Below are 22,519 nucleotides of genomic sequence, written 5' to 3' on the forward strand. Positions count from 1 at the left end.
TCCCACCCCTCCCCCCTTCCCACGCCTCCTCCCCCCAAGCCCTCCCACAGATCTCCCGATGTCCCTGCTCTCAAATGTTGTGTTTGTGTGCTTCCCCTTCTCTCCCCATCTTGTCTACCGCTCCCCTTGTTATATGTTTTATGTGTCTGTTTGATTTTTTGTGTGATAAATGTTAGGTCTTTCACGAGCCTCGATCCTGTATGCAAAAAAAAAAAAATGTCGGATTGGTGCTTTTCAGGCAGCGCTGTACCTCAGCAGTCCCCTTTGCTGGCATTAGTTGGTGGAGATAAAATATTCCATGATGTCTTTCACCAAGAATGAACAAGTTATTGCCAGCACCATGAACAAATTCCCAATCTTTTCCTACACCTTCAGTCGAACGTCAGGCCTGACCAGGTGGTTTGTGAAAAACAGGTCAAATGTGTTCTCTGGCCGAACAAAAGAGTGGGAATAATTTGGGCCTTCGAAGAAGTAGTAGACTTAGTGTCCAATTTAATGATGACCTCACTTCCCAACACCAGGCCCTCTTCATCCTTTATCATTTTCATTTAAATCAGGAAATTTCCAGTGAACATTCATGTGATATGATAATGCTCGATTTACAGTAATAGATAACACAAGTGATAATAATAAATGCATATTTAAAACTAACTACGGTATGCAGTATGCAGTATACATATGAGACACACGACTGCAAATGTTCACTGAAAGTATTTCTGTGGAGAAAAATATTTCACATATTACTTGAGCATAGCACTCGGTAGAGTGGAAACCTCTGCCAGGCTGAACAGTTTACATTTTGCATCCCACTGATGGGCCGGATCTGAATCCTGACCTGAACCAAAATCGAAATTAGCTTGTTATTGTCACCGAACCAACTAATCCACTCAGGTTCGTCCGAATCCGTCCACAACTTTTTGAGACATCATGCTATATATCATTTTTGGCCATATCTCTCAATGGTGAAGAATCATTTAAAAATAAATCATAATATCTGGATTCGGATCTTCACCAATATCTAATCAATTCGTCCTTGTTACACACCCAACCTGTCCACAAAGTTTCAGCTGAATCCGTCCATTAAGTTTTGAGATATCCTGCTCACAGACCGACAGATAATATAACCTCCGTCCAACTTTGGTGATGGAGGTTATAATGAACAGCACTCGAAAAAGGAACCCTCGATTGTTCTCAAGCAATTTGCAATACAAAGTACAAGGGCTGAACCATAATTTAAAAAAACATTTCTTGCCTTGTTCATTTTGTGATTGCAGCAGCATCCTTTCCTGGAGGTGAAAGTGACCGAACCATTCCGGAGGAGCCGCCGTGACATCGGCCTGGACTGCGATGAGGCATCCAACGAGTCCAGGTGCTGCCGCTACCCTCTAACCGTGGACTTCCAAGCCTTTGGTTGGGACTGGATCATCGCGCCGAAACGCTATAAAGCCAACTACTGCTCGGGCCAATGTGAAAACATGTTTCTGCAGGAATATCCGCACACTCACCTGGTGCAGCAAGCAAACCCACGCAGCGCAGCTGGGCCATGTTGCACCCCCATCAAGATGTCCCCAATCAACATGCTGTACTTCAACGACCAGCAGGAGATCATCTACGGCAAGATCCCCGGAATGGTGGTGGATCGCTGCGGGTGTTCCTAAAAGTCTCAGTTTCACACTCAAAAATGCTGATTTGCAGACTTCCCCTTTGGGGGTTGTTGTCTTTAGTAATTCAATGAGCTCTCATCCCCATTTCTTTCTCTGATATCTGTCTCATTCATTCATTCATTCTCTCTCATTCTTTCTCTTCTTCTTCTTCTTCTTCTTCTTCTTCTTCTCCTCTCTCTCTCTCTCTCTCTCTCTCTCTCTCTCTCTCTCTCTCTCTCTCTCTCTCTCTCTCTCTCTCTCTCTCTCTATTTTCTTTTCATCTATTGCTGTTTGACTGAAGAATTGAACTGTGCAGTCAGGGAGCAAAATGTCTCTAAGACAATAACACTGTTCAGCACCATGTAACATTTAGGGTACGTGGAAGCAAAGCGAAGCATTTGCGAGAAAATCATCAGCAATGTTTTCGTTACAGAGAGACAAAGAGAATTTGAGTCGAATGAGCGACTCTTGGTCCCCATTAAAGTTGCGCTTCTTTCTCTTTCATTTTCTTACGATGCAGGTGGATCATTAAATCAGAATAGCCACATGATGCCTCTGCTTTTCTTCCTAAATCCAAGCCACTTGTACGTAGTCGAGGCCTTCAAGCATTAGATTTCCGAAGCAACAGCTTTACAAGAGCATACTATTTTTTATACATAAGAGTTAACTTTATTATAAAATAAATCCTTAGAGATCACCGCTTGTAGTTGTGTGTACACAGAAATGCCAAGCAGAGGAAAATGTATCTTTTTGTACATAGTGTATAATTTATGCTGCTTGTACAGCACTTTGATATCTTTATTCAGTTCCATTTCTCAATCAACACGTTTAAAATTGAGTTATAATTTTGCAGCTACATTTATTTAGGACCTAGACTGCCAACTCTTTTTTGTTGTTGTTGTTGTTTTGTTGTTTCCTGCTAACATCTTGTGTTGAAACATTTAGATCATGCATAGTAGAAGAAACTTGATGAACAACTTTTTGAGACTTGAACAGGATTGTATACTGCAAGTTCAGCACATGTGAAATGGACTTGTTGAAGGCACTAAAGAAGCATGGATGCAAAGAATTTTTCCACAAAGGTGCTGCTTCCATGACACGGACTTCTATTACTATTTTGATATATCGAACAGTTAACATCTGAAATTTGCACTAGAGACTGGAAGAATCCTTCTTCTTCTTCTTTTTTTCTTCTTTTTCTTCTTCTTCCATGTCCAGCGAATATTGGACATGCACTGAGAAGTGGAAGAAAATTCGCTGGCGCTTTTTGAAAGACTACATTGTCTTAAGACGGTAGGTAAGGGCTACAAAATGATATATGTATTCACAGCAGTGACACACTGCATGCACAAGGCAAACACGAATGCAGACATATTCCAATGCAAGGCCAGTGGGCCAATGGCCATTAGTGAGCAATAATAAAGTTAGTGTATTGCACACCCTTTCCTCGACTCTAAGACTGATTATTGTGACTCCTATTTCCATTCTAAATGGTCACGGGAAGACCATATCGAGCACAGGGATTCAAATTCACCTTTCTGGTTGGCCCTCTGCTGCAAGACCAAAGTGTAGCTCGTGCAAACATGGAACAGAAACCAACAAAACCACATGGCAATAAGTTCATTATGACAATATGGGAACATTGCAGACATTTTTGCAACAGCCTCGAGTCTTAAAACTTGTCAACCGTCCTCAACCACACATCCCGGATCTAACACAATTAAACGACTAATGTTTCGGTCCTTTGAATAATGTTTTGAAGATGACAATGTTTCAAAGGATGCTGGTTGATGACAACAGCCTCATGTTATAGGGTTCTTGTTGGAATAGGAGGTAATTCTGTTTGAATAGGAGGTAGCTCGAAAAAGGCCGGGGTTCTGGGGGCAACTTAGATGAGCGGGGGGATCAGGGACTGAGTCTCTGCGGAGTAAAGCCCCTCCGAAGCTCCTGCATTTTGAGCGAAGCTCCTGCATTTTGAGATATTTGGAAGGAACTTTTAGAAGTTTTTAATTTGGCTTAAAAATTTCCTGACAGCACATATTTGACCATTTTGAGATAAATAAAATGATCAATACACTTTTTTTCCATTCACGCATGTAAAAAAAATTCTCATATGTGGTGAATAAATTAACATGATAACAGTGACCGAAGTAAACCTGAAAAAAAAAAAGAAGCTTTTGAGAGAACATTCTTTAAAAATGAAAGATGGTAACGATTTATACAAGAGACAGTAAAAAAATAAGAGGTTACCGGCTTTTAACAAGAATCCCAACTCTTGTATCAGACACCGGTCGGTACAAATGTCCAGATAAGATTTGTGACTATATGTGGATAAAAAAAACTACATTTCTCAACTATAATAATTTCTCTGAAAAAGTTGTTTTCGGAACAGAATACGAGTTAATATCTTGAGGTAACCACCATAGGCAGGCAAAGTACTAGTTTCTCCAACCTCATGAAATATGCAGCTAAAGTATATTCCTCTAGTCCCTGTGGTTGTTGCCAAAGAGCGATATATTGGGAGGGAAAGGGCATCATGGCGTGTGGTGGTTGCACAATGCCAACTGAGCAGCTCTGAGCCATGCCAGCATACTGTCTTTCATCCGTGCCAACTCATGAAAAACTGCTTGCTCTGGAGAGAATTCCGAGACGCAGTGCCAGAACCACGCACTGCGCAGTTCACGGAGCAAAAAAACACAGGAACGCCACGTGCTGCGGTGCTTGTTTATCTTCCTCAACACTGCCAGCAATACCACATTATTAAGATGCAAATAACGGATAAAGGCTTGAGCAGTGTTGGAATGAGCTTTGATTGCTCACTTAGGAGTCATCCTAATGCAGCAACACAAAATTGAGAGCAAAAGCAACTAGTTTGTTCCAGCAATTAGTGTCAGCAACAGTAAAAGAATTAACTTTACATCCTTGCGTGAAAAAAAATGCGTTTCTAGTGGGCCCGCAGGATAGCAGAGAGGTATGTGCGCTCACCTTTGAGCTGTCTAGCCTGGGTTCAAATCTCACTTCAACTATAAACTGCCATCATGGTATTCCACATGCGACACGGTGCTCAATATGCGTGTCGTCCCTCAGATACCTCAGATAACTAGGTGTCCAAATTGATGATAAATATCCCACAGTGTTTATCATGAAAAGTCAGTGAGTTATCGTCTACGCCCTGAACATTTTAAATGCGTGCTTAAATATCGACAGGGGCACTGCATCAGCAGCAATGCCGCACCTCAATAATGATGCAACCAGCGAGCTGGATTAAAAAATGCATCCCCGTCCAATTTGCATTCGCTAACAACAATGGCATTGTTGGTGGATTTTGCAATAATTTCTGTTGAGACAGCAATGTCTTATCTACAACTGGTCGAAATACATGTGATGTCATATGTAATGTTTTTACAGCCAATCAGGGACCGACAGAGACAAGACGTGGCTGCATCCACAGTTATTGCTGAGAAATTCACCGAAGCCACATTTGCTTAACTAGAATGGCACTCAGTAGACAGCATACCTCCGCCAGGTGAACAGTTTACGTTTTGCAAACTAGAGTAGACCAGAAAATCACAATACAGAATCACATTTAATGAAAATAATCCGTCTACAACGTTTTGAGATATCCTGCTATGTATCGTTTTTGGCCCGATCTCCCAATGGTGAAGAATCACTTTTAAAATTCTACTAGCTGGATCAGGATCTGGACCTTCACTAAAATTGAATAGATTCTTCCTTGTCACACACACAACCTGTCCAACAAGTTTCGTCCAAATCCGTCCATAACTTTTTGAGATATCCTGCTGTGTATCGTTTTTGGCCCTATCTCCCAATGGTGAAGAATCACTTTAAAAATTACAGTCACTGGATCCGGATCTTCGCCAAAATCTAATCATTTCGTCCTTGGCACATCCGCTACATCTCTGCCAAATTTCGTCCGAATCCGTCCACAACATTTTGAGATGTTTTGTTCACAAACGGGCAGACAGACAGACAGGGGTGAAAACATAACCTCCATCCACCTTTGGTGGCGGAGGTAATGATGCATTTTTTTCATGTAAGGTTTTAATGTGAAGAACTAGATAACGACAGGACCCAGTAGTTCTCCGCTTTCAAAATTTCCTTTTTGTTTTACTTAGACGAGGTACAAATAATAGGATGCAAGGCCCTGAGAGGATATTTTGTGCACAAACCTCCAGGTTGTTTAAATGAAAGCAAATTTAAATGGTTTTGGTGAATTCTGTTGAATGGTGGTACACTTGCATGTTGCGGATATTCACACCATCTCTCACAAGAGATGACCCCTGATGCATAAAACATCTCCTTCCTCTCAAAGGTTGCAATACAGAAGCTACTCCATTTATTTATTAAAATGTGTGGTAATGCAATACCACGGTCTTAAGGTTCAGTAACATGCAGAATAAAATGTGGCCTTTTCTTTTTCATTCCAACCTGCATTGTCAAATAATAATCAGCCACGTTACATGTTTAACAGCAGTCTGTTGTACGTGTTAGCACTTCCTGTTATGATACTTTTTCAGCAAGAAACATCGAATAAAGTGTACAAAATGCTGCGTACAAACAGCCAATGTCTACAATAATCCCAGCTGCAAATTCTGAGTGTGGATATCCAAACCGTGTCTGTCATAATCTGTGTAATACACGTTGACCGAGCCATATTTTCCCAATAATGCAAACATTAACCGAATCGTGAAAGCCCAATGTAATACATACAAAAACTACAAAAGGGTAAACCACCAGTTCATCACAACACAGATATAAAGAAAAATTCACCTTTCAAAAAACAAAAACAAAGCTAGATCATCTCAATGAGCAGAAAAATACAATAATCTGCATTTCCTGGGTTGAAGTTCAATGAAAAATTAATATACATCTGTTGTTGTTTGGACAAATTGATGTGTTAGACAACAAATGTTTGGCAAAGCAAGCTAAAGAAAAGTGCGCACACACACACACACACACACACACACACACACACACACACACACACACACACACACACACACACACACACACACACACACACACACACACACACCAATTTATTGAGCCTACTGTAAACAGATGTTCAACATATCAATTTGTCCAGAAGAGCTGTGTGCAGTTTTCTCTAAAGCGGAGGTTAACATGTGAAGAAGTTTGCAAAATGTGCAGCAAGCAATGGGAACGTTCCGCTCAAACAAGCTCTTGTTACTGTTACTTGTTAGTACTGGCCTCTCAACGCACCCAGCATCAGCCCGTGGGGTCTGTGTTCTCTTGTGCTCGATGCCGCAACAGTTGGCTATACTCTTCGACACTCAGAAGGCATTGTGTTATCGTCTTGCTCTCTTCCAACTTGGGAAGGACAACAGCAATGTAGCCTTCACCACAGGGCTGACGCCAAAAAGAGGAGTGGAGGTGAATGGGAAAGATAAAAATGACACTTCTCATGTGCAGATCAAATACACAAGTATCTTTTCAAGATCAACACTTCAAACGTCGGTCGGCACTTGTCGCAAAAAGCTGCGGATTTATGTATTTGATCCATGTATTTGATAAAAACAGCCATGCCTGCAAACCCCCTTACTCAAAACACAAATGCAGTTTCTTTGAATAATAAATAAATGTTAGATTCAATAATGAAACATTTATTTATATTTCAGCTGCTTTGGCTGAGGAGATCCGAGAAATTTTTTCTTTCCAAACTGCAAATTGCAAAATTCACTTGCAGTATATTGTGCGTTTCCCAATGAAGATCGATTATTCAGTTTATGATCACAAACGGAGACTCTCTAAATAACCGTGTGCCCCAGTAATTGGCTGTAATTTGACTCGTGGGGTTAAAGTTTCTTTCCATGGCAAAGGTAAAAGGATAAGAAGAAGATGCACAAACAACAGCAAAGGACACTGCGACTAACTATTGATAAAACGTTTGACACGCTCAGAAAAAGAAGAAAAACATTGAGCCGTGTTTGGTGGGTTGCCCTATTCTTGGCCAAAGACAACGCAAAAGCTGGCATGAAGGTGTCCGCGACCCCCCGCCGGAGCATTCAAAAGGAACATGACGTCCTTTGGATCAAAACGTGGCACTCATAAATCTCCGCTTTTTGAACCCCAGGTTTACATTTTGGCCAAGCTTGGCGAAAGAGACTTGCCAATGAAGACAGAACAACCGAGTGTGTGCACCAGCATGCCCACTCTCGCTCAAAACCACAGAATAAGAAAATACAAAATCCCCAACTCAAATCCAAGTAAAATTTTCGAAATGTCTTAAGCTGTTGCAAAGCTGCACCTCGAGGTAAGAAAATATGCAGATATTTCCAGTACTGGCTCTGGGTTATTGCTCCTCATTGTCACTGGAATTCCCAGTGCTGTGATTGGATTCTTCATCAAATTTCATCCGAATGGAAAAAACAACAAAAAAAACCGTCATCTGATCAGGAAAGGGGGCAGCAAGGAGCATTATATCACAGAAGCATGGCTTATTTTGGATGGGACATTAGCTTGGTGTACCATCTGCTTGTGGATATTAAATACCCTGTGGTATCGTTCACAACCTTCTTGTGTGGGCTCAGAAACCACCACTTTATCTAGATAAGGAGATTTTCTGGTCTATAAACACACCTTGGCAGCCTCAAGGAGACCAATGGATAGCGCACTTCTATAATGGGACATCAAATCGAATAAGAATGAAGACTTCGGTGTTTGCATTAACATTTCACTTCACATGGATGTGCAAGGTAACTTTAGACACAAGAAATCCATTAGGCCTGTGCTGTATCCACAACCCATTAACTTAATCGATCAATTTTCATTTTTTGTACTCACCCCATTCCAATAACTTTTAATCAAACTCAAAATGCACAGCTCTTTATTTCATTGCCATAGGTATTTCACCCATTTCATCTCTCGGTCGGTCGTTTCGGCTGGTTGTCGGCACATAATGGTTACTCCAAATATTAAACATTTACAACTTAAGGGTGTAGTACTGGTGAAAAATTGAGAAAACTACATAGGTACCTTTGAGAGGCCTTTACACAAAAACAAAGTCAAGTTAATATCTAATTTTCAGTTTTTCTTGAAAGATATAATCTTGGCTTTAACTCAGACCAGTTTCAACGCTTCTTTGTCATATTACATGCATATAATTTGCATAAATTAGACCGTCAATAAAAAACAAGGAAAAACAAAGAACACATTTCTACTTCTATCTTCTATGTCACCTATCATTCTTTTCACACAAAACTTGGTACATGTATTATACATGTGTTACTCTACTACCTGATGAGAGGATTTTGTGAAATTATGTCAAATGTTCACTAATTAGCTAATTATGCCAATTACCAGATAAAACTTGGTTGTCCTTCAATAAATCCACAATGGCTACTCCTATAAACAAAAGCCTTCATCATTTTAAAGGAAGTGATATTCTGAATATCCTGTCCAAATTTCAGCCCAAAAGAATGATGCAAATTAAAGTTATAACAAATTTCATGCATGCAAAATGCCAAATATTATATTGAATTGAATTGAAATTTGAATTTTTCAATAATTAGGGGTACTTCTATGACCTCTTAATAGCATGATTCTTGTTTATAAGACTATAAGGAAACTGTTCAGCTTAAATAAAAAAATTTAAAAAATCACCTGTTCACCAGTACTACACCCTTAAATGCAGACAGGACAGCCGACTTCATATCCCTTTCTAAAGGCCGGCAAGTTTTGAGATGCAGCACTCCATGTGCTGCACTCTACTGTATCAGGGAGTGCAGAACATTGAGTATCAGGAAGCCGCTCCACTGTATCAGGGAGTGCAGAACATGGAGTATCAGGAATCTGCTCCACTGTATCAGGGAGTGCAGAACATGGAGTATCAGGAATCCACTCCACTGTATCAGGGAGTGTAGCACATGGAGTATCAGGACTCTGCTCCACTCCATTGTATCAGGGAGTGCAGAACATGGAGTATCAGGAATCCACTCCACTGTATCAGGGAGTGTAGCACATGGAGTATCAGGACTCTGCTCCACTCCACTGTATCAGGGAGTGCAGAACATGGAGTATCAGGAATCTGCTCCACTGTATCAGGGAGTGCAGAACATGGAGTGTCAGGACTCCACTCCAATGTATCAGGGAGTGCAGAACATTGAGTATCAGGAAGCCACTCCACTGTATCAGGGAGTGCAGAACATGGAGTATCAGGAAACCACTCCACGGTATCAGGGAGTGTAGCACATGGAGTATCAGGACTCTGCTCCACTCCATTGTATCAGGGAGTGCAGAACATGGAGTATCAGGAATCTGCTCCACTGTATCAGGGAGTGCAGAACATGGAGTATCAGGAATCCACTCCACTGTATCAAGGAGGACAGCACATGGAGTATCAGGACTCCACTCCACTGTATCATGGAGTGTAGCACATGGAGTATCAGGACTCTGCTCCACTCCACTGTATCAGGGAGTGCAGAACATGGAGTATCAGGAATCTGCTCCACTGTATCAGGGAGTGCAGAGCATGGAGTGTCAGGACTCCACTCCAATGCATCAGGGAGTGCAGAACATTGAGTATCAGGAAGCCACTCCACTGTATCAGGGAGTGCAGAACATGGAGTATCAGGAAACCACTCCACGGTATCAGGGAGTGTAGCACATGGAGTATCAGGACTCTGCTCCACTCCATTGTATCAGGGAGTGCAGAACATGGAGTATCAGGAATCTGCTCCACTGTATCAGGGAGTGCAGAACATGGAGTATCAGGAATCCACTCCACTGTATCAGGGAGTGCAGAACATGGAGTGTCAGGACTCCACCCGAATGTATCAGGGAGTGCAGCACATGGAGTATCAGGACTCCACCCCACTGTATCAGGGAGTGTAGCACATGGAGTATCAGGACTCTACTCCACTCCACTGTATCAGGGAGCACAGAACATGGAGTATCAGGAATCTGCTCCACTGTATCAGGGAGTGCAGAACATGGAGTGTCAGGACTCCACTCCACTGTATCAAGGAGGACAGCACATGGAGTATCAGGACTCCACTCCACTGTATCACGGAGTGTAGCACATGGAGTATCAGGACTCTGCTCCACTCCACTGTATAAGGGAGTGCAGCACGGAGTATCAGGATTCCGCTCCACTCCACTGTATCAGGACAGCAGGTTTTTTCAGTCAAATTTGACTCCACAGGAGAACAAGTGCTGGACCATACACAGCGGACACAAACATACTGCCAACTGAGCTACCACTACCATCCCTCAGCCAACAACGCCCAACCTTCCATTGTGGTCTCCCATCCAAGTGCTAATCAGGTCAACCTTGCTTTGCCTCTAATCGCATCTAAATGGATCAGGCACATTCAAGCCAACATGTTATAAGCTAAAGTTGTAAAAACTTCATGATGCCGCAACTTAAATAACTACACTAATGCTGATCTTCAACTTAAAGCAACATTTGTTTGAAATAACCAACTACTCCTCCCGCCACCACCTTTCCCAAGCTCTATTACCTTCTCCTGCAGCAGCCTTGGCATGTCGAGTAATCTTTCATTCACCTCCACCAGCTTCCCTCTGATACAGCTGCAAACAAATGAAGGAATATTGCCATGGAGAATACGACTAAGATCGGAAACACATTGTACATGTTTAGTGCATATGGTCCTTCAATACAAAAGCTTTAATAAATAATTTCTTTCAATTTCGAAATCCTGCCAATAAATCATCAAGGTTATCTCCACACCTTTACTTATGGAGCAGGTGGTGCCATACCAAACCGAAATAACACAGAGAAAACTGTGATTGAGAAGGCCTCGGCATTTCGTTATGCCTCAAGAAGAAACTTTCTCTTAAATATATTCACCATTACACTGGTGTCATCACGTGACCTTAGTGGGCTACATCGTACTATGACGGCTCATGTGTGTGTAACACGTATGTAACACATGACGGTGTGTAACACGTTCTTAATAAAGATGTTCTACGAATGTGCGATGGTGCATTTTGATTTTTAATTTTAAATGAGCTTAAAATTTTTCTGCTCTCGGCCATAAAAGTCAGATATCGCATGTGTTTTGGAAGTTATGGCTTGGGATTTTACCAAAACAATCTATTACTAAAAGGAAAAGCGTCCATGTGTACGTGTGTGTGTTGTTGGTTGTTATCTCCATTTGCTGGTTTCAGGAGGTGGAACCGAGTCCTCCCAGGACCTAAAGTATCCATCTCCAGTTCGGTAAAGGATCACGGTTCATGGATCAAACTGTTCAACTTTTTCAGAGTTTTGTTCCAAGGACTCTTTTCAGGATCGTCACCGAAACCCGGATCGTCTCCATTTGTAGTTCACTTGTGGTAATATTCCGGGGAATCGTTTTTTAAAATCTCATGAGGTTCTTCTTCATCATTCCTGTTGTTCCAATTATCACTGGTACAATTTCGATGCTCTTCAGCTTCCAAGATCTCTTGACTTCATTTTTGAGGTCATGGTATTTGGTCATTTTCTTGATTTCTGCGTTGTTTAGGCCAAACTCAGTGGGTACTGTTGCCTGGGTAATCGCTGGTGTCACACTTTATTCCAAAGGGTTCCTGCTGTCGTAGAACAATAAAAATGGTATTATTGGAAAGCAAATAATTGATTTACTTGCAACAAAAATTCGTGCCCTTTTAATCATATAATGCCTTTTTCAAAAGTCCGTCTCTCCGGGAGGGAGGAGGAAGAAGCAGGACTTGGAGCTGTAATGGAGTGGTTCAAACGATGCGACAGCAGGAACCCTTTAGAACAAAGCATGCAGGACATGGAAGGAGCACACAAACGACAACCACAGCCACAGCCACGATAACAGCAGCAACAATCTCCTACAGGTCTCCAACAATCTCAGCAACAATCTCCCAAATATTCCTAAAGGTCGCACAATATCTGCCAGCAACCCTCTTCTCGTGAAACTGCCAAAATCCAGACTCTCTGCTCACCTTCACTCCTTCATTCCTCTTTTCTCCCACCTCTGGAACAAACTCCCTCACTCTCTTCAATCCCACTCCACCCTCCAGGTCTTTAAAACAGCTGTTCACCACCATCTCTTATCTTCCCCCATCCAAAACCTTGATCTTTTCTACCCCCGCTAATTCACCCCAGATCCACTTTTTTGAAATACCGACTTCTTTCCTGGAAGTCCGAGGAGTGTCCATGTGTTTTATACCTCTCCCACCTCCTCCCTCCCCCCCTTCCCATGCCTCCTCCCCCCAAGCCCTCTCCCTCACACAGATCTCCCGATGTCCCTGTTCTCTACTGTTATACTTGTGTGCTTCCCCCTCTCTCCCCATCTTGTCTCCCACTCCCTTTATTTTGTCTTGTGTGTCCGCTTGTTTTTTTCGTCATCAATGTTAGCTCTTACACGAGCCTCGATCTTGTATACAAAAAAACAACAAAAAAAACCTACTTGTTAAAAAAGATCCTTTTCATGTGTTTCTCTTCATTTTATATCCTAATTGAGATTTGACAAATAGACGTGCAATATGTTTGTGAAGTGCAACATGCTGTCAGTGAAACGACGGGTAGGAATGGATAGTATATTAGAATCAGGACACAAGTTGGTGTCGATGTCAATTTATATCATGAAAACAACAGCAAAACACATCTCCATCTTGTTTTCTTCCTAAAATGTTACTTGTTATTCAAAAACATTGAAATAATATGAGCAATCTGGAGCCCTGAGTGGGCAGTGCAAAATTCTCCATACCTGTAAATTGAGTACTGCTCTCCGTTGGAGCATCGCAGCCTGCAGAGTGGGGCAAGCTCCGTGAGGAACTGTCCACCCTGGAAGGAAAACAGAAAATAACAGCTGTACTAAAGTAAGGATGTAAAGGTGCAAGGACAATCAGACAAGTCTCTTCGAGCTCAGCAACTGAAATACGAACTCCATAAGCAAACTTATGGTCTCAAAGCACGGGACTTGTCAAAAATCAATGTATTTTATTGCTTTTATATTCTTTGACAACTGCCAAAAGCTCTTGCAGAACTAGCATGATTTCCGCTGAGCTGCTTCAAATCAAAGGTTTGAAATGTCACTGCAATTCTTGCTTTATTCCGCAGGAACTCCACAAGCCTTCATTCCGAAATATTCTCAGTGCAATAGATTGGTTAGCGAAGTGCGTCGAGTCGAACCGACACAAAGTGGATACAAATGAAAGTTGTTAGTACCTCGGTTTTGTAGAGGAAACAAGAATACAAGAGGCCATCTACATATAACATTTCATAGAGACACTTGGAGTGATAGTTCTTGACATTTATTATTTTTAAATCATCAGAGAACGACAAATGTCGGGAAACAAAATGCGCTTTAATGATTTTCTTGTAATCATCAAGTTAGACGCACTTACTCGCTTGGCCTTTCCAGATACTCGGTTGTGCAGACGGCTGCAGGCTGCACTGATTTGAAAATCCACTTCTTGTATCTCCACCCCGGGTTGAAGTGCAGGGTGTGTCTCAGCTAAGGTCACAACACAAATCCTGCGAACACACCAAGTTTAAGGCAGCCAAAGTTTGTTCTCCTTCAACCTTCTCTTGCACATTGCCCGCTTTGTGTCGTGGCCCGTGGTAATGTCCCTGTGGAGATGCCCATTGGATTGAGATTTAGGTTGAGATTTATCTAACACTAGCAGGGGTACCTTGCATTGCCTGGTCTATTTTTGTGGGGGGCCTAAATAAATTCCCTACACCCACTAAGGAATGGGGTTGGGATAATTAAATATTACCTTTCATGGATCTACAAAGGCGTAGAGGCACTATTAGTGCAGCGGCATAGCAAAAATTTAAGAAGAATTGTGCATTTTGTGATGGAAGCACCAAATTTGGCACAATGATAGAATGTTATATTTAGAACATTTTCAGATATGGAACCACTTTGAAATTCACCCAAGGTCGCCGCCATATTGGATTTCAAAATGGCGGCTTAAAAAATCTGTAACCCTTAGGGGGGGTGGCGGAAACAAATCCTACAGGCACAATTATTGCCCCATTCACCCTATATCTTTTCTAACATCAGTAGACACATTACAGCGGCGATTCTGAGCTCAAGGGAACATCTAGGGGTCTGGGGAGTGAAAAATTTGAAAATTTCGGCCAAAAATACCCCTAAAAGAGGTCATTTGGTGTCAAATTTCAGGGGGGGTCGTGTATTGTCCTGTAGATAAAACATGCTGGTCCGTTGATTAACCCCTAATTAAACGACTTTTTTGTTTGTTTGCTCCATCCAGGTTTCAATCATGTCGAAGCAGTTCAAGTTAGTTCATGTTACCAAGCATGTAACTTCAACGCCAAAGACGCCACTGGACTGGGAACTCTGTGTTCTGTGTCAAGTTGATATAGGAGAGTCCCTACAGTGTCCTGCTGTCACGAAAAGAACTGATGCAGGTGCTGGATACAAGACACTTGAAGACAATCTATCAGCATTCAATAAACTAGGCAAGCTGCCACAAGACGTGGACTTGCAACGACTGGATGAAGGCCAAGGGATAGCTGCCACTCTAGCTGCCCACCAAGCCAAGTGGCACAAGTCATGCAGGGTGAAATATAACACTACCAAGCTACAGCGGGTACAGAAGAGAAGTCATTCAGAGGGAAGCCCTATCCCCAGTACAATCACAGATAAGTACAAGCTTACTAGGTCTCAGGCAGCTTGTGTTGATAGCATATGCGACAATTTGTGCTTCTTCTGCCAGCAAGAGCTTGGTTTGGAGTTTCATCAAGCAGCGACATTGGAACTAGATAAACACGTTCGCAAGGCTGCAGAGTTTCTTCAGGATACCACTTTGTTAGCCCAACTGAGTGCTGGGGACATGGTCGCAAGAGAGGCCAAGTACCATAAGAAATGTTTGACATCCCTATACAACCGCGTGAGGGCAGCAAAAAAGCTTGCTGAGCAAAGCCAGAGCACGGTAGATGTCATTTCAGCAATAGTCCTTGCTGAACTGGTAACGTACATAGAGGAAACTGCTAAAGAAGAAGACACTGCTCCTGTATTCAAAATGGCAGACCTCACCAAGCTCTACACAATGAGAATGGAACAGTTCGGAGTTGTGCTGGAAACACGAGTCCATACAACCAGACTCAAGGAGCGTATCCTGGCACACTTCCCTGATCTGCAGGAGCACAGGCAGGGAAGAGATGTCCTGCTGGTGTTTCAGGAAGACATTGGCAGTGCATTAGCCAAGGCATGTCAACATGATATTGACAGTGATGTTGTGCACCTGGCACGAGCTGCAGGGATTATAAGGAAGGATATGTTCCAGTCATCTCAGCCTTTCAATGGGTCCTTCTCAAACAAATGTCAAGAAGAGTCTGTGCCACAACTGCTGCTGACAATGGTCTCCATGATTTTAGAGGGCGCAGGCATCAAAGATCAGGCATGTCAGTCATCGGCATCGGCGTCTGTGACAATAGCTCAACTTCTCAAATACAACAGTGTGAAGCATGAGAGGAGAGGTGCAGGCACAGACGTACGACACAGCATTAGTCAAGAGACTCCTTTGCCAATATATCTTGGCTTGATGCTTCATGCCCATACGAGAAAGAGGGAACTGGTTGACACATTATCTGGACTAGGGATCAGCATTGCCTATGATAGAGTGCTACGGATCTCTGCAGAGCTGCGGAACGGGGTCTGTCAGCGCTTTCGGGCGGAGAAGGTGGTCTGTCCCCCAAAGCTCCGCGGTGGAGTGTTCACCACATCAGCTGTGGATAATATAGACCACAATCCCAGTTCCACGACAGCACACGACTCCTTCCACGGAACTGGTATTTCATTGATACAACATCCAGACTATGACAATCAAGGCACAGACCGAGGTATTGTCATCATCGGGGGTGTCTCAAATGTCAAGACTGTGGAGGACCTTCCACGGTATTACACAGATGTACAACCAGTTAGTTCACTTGCCAAAAGCCACCCTGTACCAGCTGGAATCCAGGCGTCGCTGCAGAGGAATCCTGCACAAGCTGAACTGGATAAAGAGAAGAGGTGGCTCCAGACTGTGAAGGATGCATGTGACAGTGGTGACACACAGAATCCAGGAAACATTTCTTGGGCTGCACATCACGCAGAGAACCAATCGGCCAAGGATACTAGTATCACAGTCACACCCACTGCCTTGCTTCCCCTCTTCCATGACCAAGCCCACTCAGTGGCAATGATCCGCCATGCCATGGATGTCGTGAAAGCAGCCATCAATGAGCTAAACCCTGGACAGATACCCGTCGTCACACTGGACCAACCACTTTATGCGATCGCCAAGCAGGTGCAATGGAACTGGCCAGACACACATGGTGAAGATCTCTTTGTGGTCATGCTGGGTGGTCTACACACAGAGATGGCAGCTTTGAAGACAGCAGGAGACTGGCTGCAAGACAGCGGTTGGACACAGGCATTGGTTCAGGCAGAGATAGCAACAGCTGGCACAGCAGACTCCTTCTTGCGTGCAGCTCACGTCAGCCGTACAAGACGTGCCCACCAAGTAACTGTTGCTGCCCTACACATACTGCAGCATCGTGCATATGACATATACAACGAAAGAGCAACTGCAAGAGATGAGGAACCATTGGAGTTCGAGGCATGGTGTGACCAGAGAGCAGCGGCATGTCCACAGTTTCAGTACTGGGCCACTGTACTTAACCTGGAGCTCTGTATACTCCTCTACATACGTTCACTGAGAGAGTCCAACTTCACGCTGTACATGGACACCCTACCAGAGCTAGCTGCATGGTTCGCTGCATTGGGCCATATCCACTATGCTCGCTGGTTACCAGTCCACATCAGGGACATGGTTGGCATTGCAGAGAAACACCCAGATGTTGCTGCCAAGTTCCATGCGGGGCACTTCACATCCAAGAAGACTAGGCATGCTTTCTCCGCCATCTCCCTAGACCAGGCTCATGAACAAAACAATGCCACGGTCAAAGGCGATGGCGGGGCAGTGGGCCTAACTGAAAATCCAAGTGCCCTTCGATGGTGGATGGTGGCTGGCCCCGAAGTTGCTCGGGTCATCACAGAATTTGAGACCTCACAGCAACTGCGCCAAAGGGGAGAGCACACCCACCACCATGAGCAAACCGACAGTGTGCAGAAGAAGTTCGTCCAAGATGTCCGTGCACTGACAACAGTCATCGAAGAGATGGGCAGCCCCTTTGAAGAAGAAAGCACAGATTTGCTGGTCCTGGGCACACTGGAGATCTTGGGCCCAGCTGTTGTAGATACTGTGCGTACAGCTTTACAGATTGGGAGAGATCAGTTCCATTCATTTGAGAAGGAACGTCTGGCAGACAGATCCAAGCCACTCAATGATGTCATCAAACGCAACAAACTCCCGTTGTTTTCATCCATCAAGGTCAAAGCTGCCCAGAAGAGCAAACAACAAGTAGCCTCTGCAAAGAGTGATTCAGAGCTCTACTCCAGACTATACATCGCATGCCAAACCAGAGATGGGGGTCTCGAGCAGTTCTTCAAACATGAGAACAGCGCACATCCGCCAGCACTCTCGCAAAATGGACAGCTCCGCTTTGGTTCCAAAGCTGACTTGTTGCAGCCCTTAGAACAGCTTGTCGAAACAAAGTCGGACCCACCACAAGTATCTTCTGTGATCCTCGATGGAGCTGTAATAGTTCAAATGCTGAGCCCAGGCCAGACCAAAACATTTCTTGACGATGCCACAAAAGTATTCGTTCCATACATTATGTCACAGCTTCAACATCGATCTCGTCTCGATCTAGTGTGGGACCGCTATGCAAAGTCAGGCAGCCTGAAGGCAACTGCAAGGACCAACAGAGGCAAGGGAATACGCAGACGTGTCACTGGCTCTGCCCTCCTACCAGGCAACTGGCACAGTTTCCTCCGTGTCGACGAGAACAAGGAGGAACTCTTCAGCTTTCTGTCTGAGCAGGTCACGGAGTCCATCGATGTGCCAGACAAACAGCTGATTGCTACTGACGGTGAACAGGTAATGTGCATGATGTATGTTAGTGTGTGTTAGTGAAAGTGTGTGTATGTGTCTGGGTGGTGAGAGTGGGTGCGTGCCTGCTTGTGTGTTTGAGAGTGTGTGTACAATCTTCTGTGGTTTCAGTACATATTATACAATGTATTATTGATTTATGCTGTTGTAGAGTAAATTCTTACCCACATATGTGTATTCTTTTCATATAATTTAATTTTGATTATATAATCCCGATTTGTATTATCTATTCGGAAGAATATTTTGTATTGTATATATAATCTTTAGCTGTCCACGGTACACTCCCTCAAATTGTTAAGAAAGGCCTATTGGCCATAGTGTTCTTGAATTGCTTTTTTCTTTCCTGGCATCTTGGGGGAGTGTACACGAACAGGCTACTGTTATATGTGCAATGTCATATTGTATGATTTCATGTGTTTGATGCCAAGTAAATAACAATAATAATAATAATAATAATAATAATAATAATAATAATAATTGCCCTGTATTTATGTACTTGAAATAATGTACTGAAATAAATTAATAAATGTTATGCAGATTCATGTCAGGTTTTATTCGTGACCACCTACACCAAAGGAATTCACATTTAATTTACATCACGGTATTGTTCATGCTTACACCAACAGGTCATTGCTGTACCACCATGTGCAGACACAGCCGCTTTGGCCCCGTGCAATCACGAGGAAGCAGACACGCGCATGATGCTCCACGCAGCAGCTGCTATGAAATCTGGACACCGCAGAGTACTCATCCGCACCGTGGACACAGATGTGGTGGTTCTCGCTGTGTGGATGGCCCAGGATCTTAATGAGGTAGTGGACGAACTCTGGTTAGCGTTTGGAACCGGAAAGAACTTCTGCTACATAGCAGCACACGAGCTGTCTGCTACCCTGGGACCAGACAAAGCCAAGGCACTGCCAATCTTCCATGCAATCACAGGGTGTGATACCGTCTCGAGCTTTGCAGGTCGTGGCAAGAAAACAGCATGGGCAGTATGGGAAACTTTTCCAGAAGTGACCAATGCATTCCTGGACCTGGCATCTGCACCAAGTGAGTGAGATCTCTGAGGATACACTGGCAACCCTGGAGAGATACGTAGTGCTTCTGTACGACCGCACATGCACATGTTCTGAGGTGAATCTGGCAAGAAAGAAACTATTTGCAAAGAAATCTCGATCCATTGAAGCAATACCTCCAACATAGGCCGCCCTAGTACAACACGTGAAGAGAGCAACTTACCAGGGTGGACATTGTTGGGGACAGTCTCTTGTCCCACACTGCTATCTCCCATCACCATGCGACTGGGGGTGGGTGGACAATGACGGACAGTTCGATCCTCTGTGGACAACACTACCAGAAGCTGCCAAATCCTGCTATGAACTCATCTGTTGTGGGTGCGAAAAAGGTTGCAGTGGGAGATGCAAGTGCAAGAAAGCGGCTCTGAAATGCACAGCACTGTGTGCCTGTGATGGTGACTGCTCACATTGAGTTGGAACTGTGACACTTGGCATGACTTGATGCAATACGCTCGCTAGTTCTCTTGCTGAACGTGTGTATACAATGTACGTAATATGGGATTATCAGTTGCTTATGTGCATTAAAACATATTTCAATACAACCATTCAATTCATTGACCTCAGAAATGTACATCTAGACACCAGAATCAAGTATCTAGCTGGCATAGAACCAGAGATATCGGTCAGCAGATTTTCGGAAGCCGCCATTTTGAAATCCAATATGGCGGCCACATTGGGGTGAATTCCAAAGTGGTTCCATATCTGAAAATGTTCTCCATATAATATTCTATCATTCTGCCAAATTTGGTGCTTCCATCACAAAATGCACAATTGGTTTGCTATGCCGCTGCACTATATAGAGCGATCAAAAAAAAATCCCAAACATTTTTTTTTCCACTCCCCGGCACTCGTTGATGAATCCCTGAAAGTTTGACGAAGATCCGTTCAGCCATCTCTGAGAAAAATGGCGATACAGACATACAAATGGCTCTCTTATAGTATAGATTCAAATTCACCCTTCCTTGTGACTGGTTAATCTACTCATGCTAGGGATATGAAGGAAGTGTAAAAGATCTCTCACAAACGTAAAGCATGGGAAGAAGTTATAAAACGAAAAGTGAACAGCACAGAGTCCAAGGTATTAATTTAATTCATGCAACTGCCTCCCATGTTTGTTTATTTGCCAGAGAGGTTAAAGAGAGAGGCTTATTCCACTTAACCAGTGAACAGCTTGATGTGCCAAGAGGCTTCTATCAGTAATTAAAGGGGTGGTGCTGTACACTACTAAACATAGGTATGGCACATTGGCACAGCCTCATGGTCAAACTCTCCAATTGGAACGCTGTGTGTAAAAGTCGTAAAGAAAAAAAGGCCGTGATGAAAATGAAGTTGGGACTTGCTCTCTGCATAATAATTCAGCTGCGTGATTGCCTCTCCAAAAAACCCCTACCTCTCCCCGATCCCACCACTTCACTCTTAAAGGGTACATTACACCTGGACATTCCCATGTGACACCGTTTTGTCTTCAAAAAAAGAAAGAAATCAAGCGAGCGTTGCCTTGCTGAGCAGTTGTACCAGTTGCTTTTTTAAAACATGCTATGTGCAAAATATTTCATGCATGCACATGCATAAATGAATGAAACACACACACACACACACACACACACACACACACACACACACACACACACACACACACACACACACACACACACACACACACACACACACACACACACAGTGATTTGAAACTCTTTGCACCAAATGACGAAAAATTGACAGGGCAACTGAAATCAGTGAAGCTGTACTCCAAGGATATTCAAATGGAATTTGGTCTAGATAAGTGTGCCAAGTGCACATTCGTACAAGGTAGACCAACCAAAACAGACAATATAAAAACAGACTGAGATACGACAATACAGGAACTAGACAATGAATCATTGTACAAATACCTCGGCATAGAAGAGGACCACCAAATGTGTCACAAACAAATGCGCAAAACAATTACCAAAGAATACCTGCGTAGAATTAAGCTGATCCTGAAAACATATCTCACCCCAAGAAACAAAATCAAAGCCATTAACCAACTCGCAATTCCAGTATTCCAATACAGCTGCAGAATAATAAACTGATCCCAGGTGAAAATAAAAACACGAAAACTATTCACTATCCACAAAATGTTCCACAAAACTATATGCATTCCAATAATGTACCTGCTAAGACGAGGAGGAGGTAGCGGCCTGTTGGAACTCAACCAAGAGCACAGAGAGACAAACTGTACTATTGGCTGAGTATGTGAAAAGTGCAACAAACGACCAAATCCAATTTGTACGCAAATACGAAGATAGCAAACCAGAAAAGGTATCCCTAACGGTGTTACGGTTTGTGACCTTTTTCTTCTTCCTTCCCCCACACCCCCCTGTGAGTTAGACCCAGTGGTTTGGTCCATGGGTATAAAGCCTATGAGTGGCTGTGGGGCAGGGGAGGGGCCAGGAAGGTGATTCAGAGGGGAGAGGGGCCATTTTGGAAGAGACCTCATGGCGGAGTGCCTTTTCGTGTGCTCGTCAAGTTGTCAGCAGAAACCTCTGTACCTGAAGGTTGACTTATGCCGGATAAACCCCTGCTGCCACCTCGGTACCTGAAGGTTGACTTATGCCGGATCAACCCCTGCGGCCACCTCTGCACCTGACGGTGGACTTGGATTAAACTCTGCCTGCCCTGGGGCCTTCTGCTGGGCCGGCACTGGGGCCTACTGCTGGGCTGCCTTGGGGCCTACTCGTGAACTTGCCTACTCCTACCCTCTTGTGCTGGGCCTACCACTGGGCCTGCCTTGGGGTCTACTACGGGGCCTGCCCTGGGACCTACTGCCCGGCC

General features: G+C 43.6%; 3 protein-coding genes across 4 annotated transcripts in view; 2 read left to right on the forward strand and 1 right to left on the reverse strand.

Moving 5' to 3' along the window:
• GDF11 (growth differentiation factor 11) overlaps positions 1–3,087 on the forward strand; it is a 115,601-nt gene extending 112,514 nt beyond the window's left edge. Inside the window, exon 3 of one of the 2 annotated variants that reach the window (XM_078785093.1) lies at positions 1,278–3,087. In XM_078785093.1, coding sequence (XP_078641219.1) covers positions 1,278–1,658 — 381 coding nt within the window. In that variant the 3' untranslated portion in view covers positions 1,659–3,087. Of the gene's footprint in view, positions 1–1,274 lie in introns of both variants that reach the window. The other variant, XM_068128666.2, reaches the window with a different exon arrangement.
• Positions 3,088–5,977: 2,890 nt separating this feature from the next.
• Positions 5,978–22,519, reverse strand: part of ABITRAM (actin binding transcription modulator) — a 120,626-nt gene continuing 104,084 nt past the window's right edge. Inside the window, exons 3-6 of the mRNA XM_068128679.2 lie at positions 14,007–14,136; positions 13,367–13,443; positions 11,147–11,216; positions 5,978–7,034 (exon numbers count right to left, since the gene is read on the reverse strand). Coding sequence (XP_067984780.1) covers positions 6,894–7,034; positions 11,147–11,216; positions 13,367–13,443; positions 14,007–14,136 — 418 coding nt within the window. The 3' untranslated portion in view covers positions 5,978–6,893. The remainder of the gene's footprint in view (positions 7,035–11,146; positions 11,217–13,366; positions 13,444–14,006; positions 14,137–22,519) is intronic.
• Positions 16,826–20,245, forward strand: LOC144889787 (uncharacterized). The gene is made up of 2 exons (XM_078770987.1): positions 16,826–18,617; positions 19,256–20,245. Exons 1-2 carry the CDS (start codon positions 16,830–16,832, stop codon positions 19,685–19,687), a joined length of 2,220 nt encoding a protein of 739 aa, XP_078627113.1. The 5' UTR covers positions 16,826–16,829; the 3' UTR covers positions 19,688–20,245.

The sequence above is a fragment of the Myxine glutinosa genome, chromosome 1, assembly GCF_964187855.1.
Source record: "Myxine glutinosa chromosome 1, kmMyxGlut1.1, whole genome shotgun sequence".
Taxonomy (NCBI): Eukaryota; Metazoa; Chordata; class Myxini; order Myxiniformes; family Myxinidae; genus Myxine; species Myxine glutinosa.

Coding starts and splice junctions, on each gene's coding strand:
- LOC144889787 (XM_078770987.1), top strand. CDS start 16,830: ATGGATGTCGTGAAAGCAGCCATCAATGAGCTAAACCCTGGACAGATA. Junction 18,618..19,255: donor TTGCTACTGACGGTGAACAG/GTAATGTGCATG, acceptor TTACACCAACAG/GTCATTGCTGTACCACCATG.